Genomic DNA, 8707 nt, shown 5'->3' with positions numbered 1-8707 from the left:
TTGCTTTTTTTTTACTTGTATCATTTTGCTTATAAGGTAGAAATGTAAATACAATTCAGCTCCACTTGTGATATATGCCTACAGTAGTCCTGCATATTAGTTGTCCCTAACATTTGACTACTGTTTAAATTAGAAGGTTTCTTGCCTGCTTCTAATTATTCAGTATCCACCTGTTAATATGCTTTTAACTTTAGTTGATATAGCTCGGTTACTGTGAAGAACGTACCATCACAGCATTAACCCCCTCTTGCTTCAGACCAACTCAATACGATTGGCTGGGAGATTCGTGGTTCTCTTGTGATTGGATGTTCCTTGTTTCCTGGGCTCCAATCTGCACTCTGACGTCTCTCGGTCTGCCCCGAGACAGACTGGAGAGAATGGCTGCCAGTGGAGGTTAGCAAAGTCTTCATTGTTTTGTGGTCTAAACACACTGAAATTATGTCTTTCAAAGTTGAATTTTGTGCTTATTACTGTCACCGAATGTAGCCTTGCGGATTAATTGAAAGTCGTTACGTGCTTCATTCTCGCTAAATGAAGTCACGTTCTGAATGACTACTCCAAACTGTTGGTAGTCGTAGCCTGGCTATGTTGCTAACGATAGCTGTCAGGCTAACTTTCGGCAGATTAGCTTTGCTACCTACAGCTGATTGTGTAAACACTTGTTTGTAACAAGTGGAAAGCGTTAGACAAGTGTTAGTAATGGTCACTTTGATCAAATGAACGCAGCATATATCGCCTTAGATACTGTTAAACTTCTATAAGACAGCGTATGTGGCCTTTAAAGACGTTTTTGTCCTTTGTGTCTCACAATTTTGTGTCAAAGAAAGGTTGCTAACATTAGCTTGGTGCCAAGCTAACTGCTAAAAGTTAAGCTTGTGCGTCTACTAGTAAACCCAACTGGAAGTATTGCTGGGATTTCTAAAGAAAAACAAGCGTTCAGACGATAAAATACACAACCTTATTAGATAGTAGTTTTCATCCTTCAAGTTTGTTTTTTATCTTTATTCGCAAATCAAGTAGTTAAAGCAGGCATCGCTCAATGGTTCTAGATGTTAGCAAGTTAGCTACCACCTGGCGAGACAGTAGTTTCTATTCATCGGTTGCGAGTCTTTGTCCTATCAAGGAGTTGGCGTTACTCAGCACGAGGTATTACTTGGAATGTATTTCTTCAGTAGAAGCTGAGATGGTAGAGCTACAGCGAGACATAGGAGCCGAAAAGTTGTAATGCCACTCGTACAACTCGCCATTAGACGTCTGATAACATGACATGTTTACTTTGCAATTACTACTATAAAGGGAACACCAGTGAATTCACTGGGTTACATTCTCATATGTACCCGTTAGATCAACTGAATCTCGAAACAAAGTTAGAATCAAGAGGAGACAATGTCACATCATTTTAAGGTAGCCAAATAAATTTGAGCCTATACACACTATAAATAAGTACTTCTATAAGATCTTTAATGTTATAATATTTATTTTGACACTATCATCAATCAACCAGGGGTTTAATGATTCTTTAAATTCACGGTTTGGTTGATTGAATTGTTTTTGTCAAAGCTAAGAAAACAAATTTAACAAACTAAAAAAAAAAAAAATCAAATCAAAAGATGAGAAACTAACTAACCACTAATCTCACTTTAACAATGAAGAGGAATTGTCTCAGTGCTAATTAAAATGACTGTTAGTTAATTACTGTTTTTTAACTGTCGCTCAGTGTGTCCTGCACAATGACACAAACAGTCATCTAAGTATATGTTTGCTTTTTACTCTCTCTATCGAAAATAGGTTTTATATAGGTTATTTATAGTTTTTTTTTTTTTTTATTTCACTGCAGAACTATGTGTTGATTATTTATTCAGCCTCTTTCCTTGTCATGCACACAGTTGACAGCTTACCAATCTGAACCCTAAAGGCCTCAGTATGCTTCTCCATCGCTATCCATCAATCCGTCTCCGTAGTCACAGAGAGGCTCTCCGTCCTTTCAAAGTTCTCCGTCGGGCTGTCGGATACGAAAGGCAATTCACCTCCCGATCAGTAGGCGTCGCTACCTTAAACGACCCAATCTCGCGACGTCTATCACGAAAGTCGTTGATTGATTGTTTACCTTCCAGCTCCGTTCCACTTCTCACAGTGAACGATGGTGATCGAGAGAGAATTTTTTTTTTTAAATGTTGACCGGCACACAGTAAACTCTTTCAAAAATGGCGGTGTTGTTGTTGTGAGAGGAGGGAACTAACTAACCGGAAAAGTGATTCCGGAAATAATGTTGTTAGCCGACCAATCACAACCCTTGCGGTCTCCGTCGCCTCGACAGATAGATAGAGAGGGCTCTCCGTAGATGACCATAAATGGTGGATTGTTCTTGGCTTTTTAGTGTAGACATTGTTGCCAACTTGCCAACTTTTCAGTGACTTCTTCTCACAAAAAGCACCTAGCAACAAATCAAATGAGTTGTAAAACTATTGTAACTCTAAACCAGAGATTTCTTTGGCAATGTCTCTCAAACACAGTGTATAAGTTCCTTGCTGAAGTCGCAAGCAAGCAAGATCTTATACCAAACCATTACCATACAAGTCAGAATATAGTTTAGACTAAACTTAGTGGGAGCTAGTTTTACCACAAACTTAATTGGTGACCACTGACTGTTGAGTGTGTAACAGAGAGACAAATCAACATTTATGCTCTGTCGCCTCTAACCTTCTCTGATGGATCATTCCATGTAAGGATCGAAATCCCGTCATAGTGGTTCCCTTTAACTCATTTGTGTGCCAGATATTTCCCCACCTCTCCCAGTGTGGTGCCAGAAACATTGCTGAGATTCATGACTCTTTTCTAATGATTGTAATCACAAATGTTTTGTTGAGTCAATGCTGCTTCTTCGAGTTTAACAGTGATAATTCATTCTCTTTCTTTTTGCTGTTTTATTCAGAGGTAGGGAAGCTGTTACAAGTACAAAATGGGACACCTCCAACCACCAGCTACAACGGAGTAGATGCTGTGCATGCTTGTAACGTTCTTCAGCAGCTCAAAGCCTTGTATGATGAAGTGCAGCTCACGGACATCGTTGTAGAAGTGGACCACGGCAAGACTTTCTCGTGCCACCGAAATGTTCTTGCAGCAATCAGCCCATACTTTAGGTAAGAAAATTGGATATGAATAGGGCTGTCGCGATAACCGCAAAATGCAATCACCGCGGTGCTGAGAGGACCTCCGCGGTGCGTGTCCAGGCCACCGCCACCACCGCACGCCCCCTTGCATGCGCAGAACAACTCGAGAAACTAAAAGAGTTTTTAAGACTGCACAGTAGATACAAAGCGACTGACAGAATTGATACTCTTTTTAAGCCAGCACAGTAATAATGATACATTGTATATTCCCCGCAAGGCAGGAGAAACACATTAACACAGCGAGGTGCCGCGTTTCTGTCGTCATCTTTGCATATAGGCACCGCACACGCACACACGTCTGCATGCTACTCGTTGTGGTCTCATTCTCCCTCAGCAGCTGATATTACAAGAATATGCCTACTCAGTGTCGAAGCAATAGAAGTTAAAATAAAATGCAGTGGCCTACCTTTATCTCGGCTTTACTCCTCTGCCTAGTCCGGACACTTTATGGCTTTGAATCTTCCCTTATGATCCATGTTTAACGTTGTAAATGCGACCGTCTAATAGCAACAATAAACTAGCTTCCACAGAACCACAGCTTGGTGTGCACATTTGCTGTTGGGAAATACCTGATCATTTCAACAAAACTGTGTAGGTGAAACTATTTATATATATATATAAAAAAAAATAAAAAATAAAAAAAACATTTAAAAAATGTGCCGTGCCAGAAATAAGCTCTAACAACTTCGCGGAAACAGTTAAAGTTCAGCTTGGGTTGGTTGGTCGGTGGCAGTCTGTTTAAAAAAACTGTATCCCGGACACGTGAGCTCAACTGCTGCACTGATCTGCTTCGTTTTTCTCCGTCATTACTAAACGAAACTTGCGCAGGTCTGCAACAATGTTGCAGAACTGGGGTATGCGCTGCTTGATCTCCGCTATGTTGGTCTGTGAGCGAGTAAATGACAGGCAAAGCAAAGTGAAATATCAGAATCACTGGGGAAAAAAGACGGATTATGCGCTCGATTTTCATCTAACATTGCATGTCGTGGAAAGTAGCCTAATGAACAAAAATGCGATATCACCGCATACCGCGCTGTTGAGCGGCTATGAGTCACCGCGGTGGGAATTCCCTCACCGCGACAGCCCTAGATATGAATAAAGTTTTGTTTACAGATGTTTATAAGTTAGCAGCTGAAAGGCTTAAGCTGGTGACTGATTCAGTTTGGTTTCTAGTAGGGCTGAACGATATATCGTTATCGTATCTATATTGAGATATGAACATTCAAGAAAGTAATTCCGAAAAAGCGACGATATAAACGATATATTTCCCCCGCGCTCGCCCTGCTTATACAGCTCCGGCAGTCACCATAAACATTACTTTTAAGATTGCGCTTGAACGCACCCCACCGCCAGCCAACCACAAAGCTTATTTCACGCTTGCTGTGGATCGACAGCTGAAGCCAACCAATGACAAACATAGGGGGTGGGAGAAGTAGACTGAGACGCACACAGCCACACACATTCACGGGGAATTCACAGCGAAATCGAAACGAAAGAAACGAAAGAAAAGTGACATGAGCGCGGAAGATAATTCGGCCGGTGGCAGTGCAGAATCTAATTTTGTGCCAAAACATAAATCATCCTCCATTATTTGGAGGTATTTTGGATTTAGAAAGGATGATGTCGACCAGAGCGAGGTGTTGTGCAGGTCGTGCTTGGCGAAAATTAATCAATAAAACTGCACTCTTTTGTTTTATGTTTTTATTTTTCTGAAAAATGCTTGGTTTTCACCGAACCCGTAGTCATATCGTATCGTATCGATATCGAGATATCTGGCATGAATATCGAGATATGAAATTTTGTCCATATCGTTCAGCCCTAGTTTCTAGTTCCAAGTTGTTGTATTTTGATCAAACTATCTTGTCAGTTTATTGCGTGTGAATGCATTAAGCCACCAAAGTGTTCCTCTTTTCTCACCTTCACCATTAGGTCCATGTTCACCAGTGGCCTTACAGAGAGCAGCCAGCGTGAGGTCAGAATTGTTGGGGTGGAATCTGAATCAATGCACCTCGTCTTAGACTACGCCTACACATCCAGAGTCACGCTCTCCGAGTCCAATGTCCAGGCCCTGTTCACTGCAGCCAGCATTTTCCAAATTCCTGCACTGCAGGATCAGTGTGCCCAGTTCATGATCAGCCGACTTGACCCCCAGAACTGCATTGGGGTCTTTATGTTTGCTGATGCATATGGTCATCAGGAACTAAGGGAACGCTCTCAGGATTACATCCGCAAGAAGGTCAGTTGAGCATGAGCTCAGGATTGGGTTGATAACAGTTATGGTAATTTAATGATTATTACTGCTGCTATTTTATCCTACTATTTAAGACATTGTTTTAGTTTAGTTCTGTATTAGTGTTGCCTTTGTGATCAGTGTATTTGTTTGCTAAAAACTGAAACATTTGATGTTTTTGTGGTAGTTCTTGTGTGTATCACAGGAGCAAGAGTTCCTCCAGATGACCAAGGAGCAGTTGGTAAGCATTTTGAACAGTGATGACCTAAATGTGGAGAAAGAAGAACACGTCTACGAGAGCATTGTCCGCTGGCTTGAGCATGATCGAGCTGGACGGGAAGCCCACCTCGATGAGGTTTTTTCCCAGTGCATCCGCCTGCCCTTGCTGGATGAGGCCTTTCTCAGTCTGATACCTCCTCCTTTTGCTTGTGCCCTGTCCCTGTCCAAAGACCCTGCTGAGGCAAAAGCTCGCCTCACTGGCACGAATGGTTGTCCACAGCGCCTGGGTATGACCGCTTCTGAGATGGTCATCTGCTTTGATGCTGCTCATAAACACTCAGGTAAGAAGCAGACGGTGCCTTGTCTGGACACAGCGACAGGAAGGGTGTTCAAGCTCTGCAAACCACCTAATGATCTCCGAGAGGTCGGCATCTTGGTGTCTTCAGAGAACGACATCTACATCGCTGGTGGGTACCGACCCAGCAACAGTGAGGTGTCCATAGACCATCGAGCAGAAAGTGACTTCTGGCAGTATGAGCACGCAGGCAATCGGTGGCTTCCACGGGCCCCTCTGCTGAGAGCAAGAATAGGATGCAGACTTGTGCACTGCTGTGGGAAGCTTTATGCTCTCGGAGGCCGAGTTTATGAAGGTGACGGGCGAAACGCATTAAAATCAGTAGAATGCTACGACGCTCGGGACAACTGCTGGACAGCAGTGAGTCCTATGCCAGTGGCCATGGAGTTTCACAGTGCTGTGGAATATAAAGACCGCATCTTTGTCCTCCAAGGTGAGTTCATGCTGTTTAAGCAAATGTATGAAAACATACTGCTCATCACTTCAAAATGAACAGATTTAGTTTTTTTCCTCTGCAGGTGAATATTTTTTCTGCTATGATCCCCGTAAGGACTATTGGAGTCATCTCTCTCCAATGAGTGTCCCTCGGAGTCAGGGTCTGGCTGCCTTGTATAAGAACTGCATCTACTACATCGCTGGCATCTGCAGGAACCACCAGCGTACCTTCACTGTGGAGGTCTACGACATTGAGAGGAACACATGGAGCCGTAAGAGAGATCTGCCGTTTGACCAAGCCACAAGCCCTTATATCAAGGCTATGCTGCTGCAAGGCAAGCTTCACCTGTTTGTACGTGCCACACAGGTCATGGTGGAGGAGCATGTGTTCCGCACCAGCCGCAAAAACTCCCTTTACCAGTACGATGATGAGGCAGACGTATGGACCAAAATCTATGAGACGCCTGACCGCCTGTGGGATTTGGGTCGCCATTTTGAGTGTGTGGTGGCCAAACTTTACCCACAATGTCTACAGAAAGTGCTTTGAGATCAGTGATTTTTTTTTTTTTTTTTTTTTTTTTTTTTTTTTTTTTTTTTTTTGTGAATCCAATCTAATAGGCAGAGGGAGTGGTGGGGTCCTGCCTGCCTTGTGCCTGGTGTTACCCTGGGTTTGCACCACATGGACCATTTTGCGTTAAGTCTTAAGTTGTTTAAACTTTGGTTTAACATGATCAAAATCGGGGTGCTTTTAAAGATTGCAGTATTTTTTTTTTTCAGACGGCACCAATTACCCAGACTGATGCGCGTTCAACAAAAACCGTACAACAAATCATAAGTGCAATTATCCTATTTTTCGCTTGATGTTAAGCCATGTTCTATTTTTGTTTGAGATGCGTGAGTAGGTATGGATTTTTGCAGATGTTAGGCATGCAATGACGGTGTTGGAAAGGTTAGAAGTGCCCTCCAGAGATATGGATGCTATGTGTCAGCATAAAGTGAAAATCTTTATATATTAATAACTATATAAACTATATATTCATACGGGTAAGATGAGTACCATAGCTCATTAGTAGGTTGCTAGCTCTGAGGTTTTTCTTTGTTTTATTCTTTTTGTCTATTCAGTGTCCATGCCTGTCCAGCTTATTTTATAGACACGTTTTAATATGAAGTGTGGTTGTGATTTACATTATCTTAGTGTTTTAAAAGGTGGAAGCATGTATGATATTTTTATGCCCCCCTCCCCCCACCCTCCCCTCTTCCCTCACAAGCATCAGTGTGTCAAACCATACACTAAGAATGGCTTCGGAGCTACATTACTTTCAGTTTTAGGTTCCAGTTGAATGGGGCTCGCACCTCCCGCTCTTTTGAGTTGGCATCCATTTCACATCATACGCGAATAGAATTTAAGTGAGATCTTAGAATATTCACTCTCCACATTGGAGAAATAAGGACAGAGTCAAGTCTGTGCTAACACTAAGTGGCAAGTTCAAACCAACTAACGGGTTTACCTCAGAAACTTCAGACGTATTTGACAAGGAGTAAAGGGATGTTTCAGGCCATGGTGTAAAAACCTCGGTTCAACGTTCAGCTCTGAAGTTGATTTTTGGTATCGGGCTAAAACTATTTGGAGAGAATAAAAAGCAAGGTTCGTTAAAATGCCAAAAAGCATTTGAGGTCTTGTTATAGTTGTTGTGGACATTAAAGCAAATTTTTGTGGTAGCAATAAATCAAGGAACTGTGATTAGGCTATTTGTTATGTTGCATTGCTTTAGGAAAAGCGCATTCATGTTTTTGTGTGCTCGTCTGTTCGTGTAAACTACAGTAGTGCCAGTGGCAGTTGTTTGGCTGCTGCATGGGTGCAGGCTGGAAGTGACGCGTAGTTTAGTGCAGATCATGTGATGCCAATGTGCCTGTGGCTGGAAAAGGGGGCAAACTGCACCACCTGATGAAGAATATCTGATGAGTCGTACTCGGCATTGGACTGAATCACTATCCACCGCAGCGGCCCTCGACTGCAAACTTTACGGAGCGCCCTCACAAACGGGACGATTTCACAACGTGAGGGTGGTCCGGCCTTTTTTGTGCCATTACACCTCACGGCCATGAATCCGTTTTTTTTTTTTTTTTTTTTTCCACACCATCACACGGAGGACACAAACTGTCGGTGCTGCTTTTTTTGTCTTTGTTCTGTTTTTGTTTTTTGACAATCTTGCGTAGAAGAATACCACCTGCCCTCCCTGCAGAAAGTGTGACCTTTTCAGTGCTGTCAGTTTCCTCACGCGGGTTCCTGTGTCATCT

General features: G+C 42.6%; 1 protein-coding gene across 1 annotated transcript; it reads left to right on the top strand.

The window, feature by feature from the left end:
• Positions 1-356: 356 nt before the first annotated feature.
• On the top strand, positions 357-8541 carry kbtbd8 (kelch repeat and BTB (POZ) domain containing 8). Its single transcript, XM_075460415.1, has 5 exons — positions 357-393; positions 2933-3140; positions 5100-5406; positions 5588-6407; positions 6493-8541. Exons 1-5 carry the CDS (start codon positions 378-380, stop codon positions 6954-6956), a joined length of 1815 nt encoding a protein of 604 aa, XP_075316530.1. The 5' UTR covers positions 357-377; the 3' UTR covers positions 6957-8541.
• The last annotated feature ends 166 nt before the right edge of the window (positions 8542-8707 follow it).

This window comes from Odontesthes bonariensis, chromosome 3 (genome assembly GCF_027942865.1).
Source record: "Odontesthes bonariensis isolate fOdoBon6 chromosome 3, fOdoBon6.hap1, whole genome shotgun sequence".
Classification (NCBI taxonomy): Eukaryota; Metazoa; Chordata; class Actinopteri; order Atheriniformes; family Atherinopsidae; genus Odontesthes; species Odontesthes bonariensis.
This window is presented reverse-complemented; position numbering and strand designations above follow the sequence as displayed.

Coding starts and splice junctions, on each gene's coding strand:
- kbtbd8 (XM_075460415.1), top strand. Junction 3,141..5,099: donor GCAATCAGCCCATACTTTAG/GTAAGAAAATTG, acceptor CTTCACCATTAG/GTCCATGTTCACCAGTGGCC. Junction 6,408..6,492: donor CCGCATCTTTGTCCTCCAAG/GTGAGTTCATGC, acceptor TTTCCTCTGCAG/GTGAATATTTTTTCTGCTAT.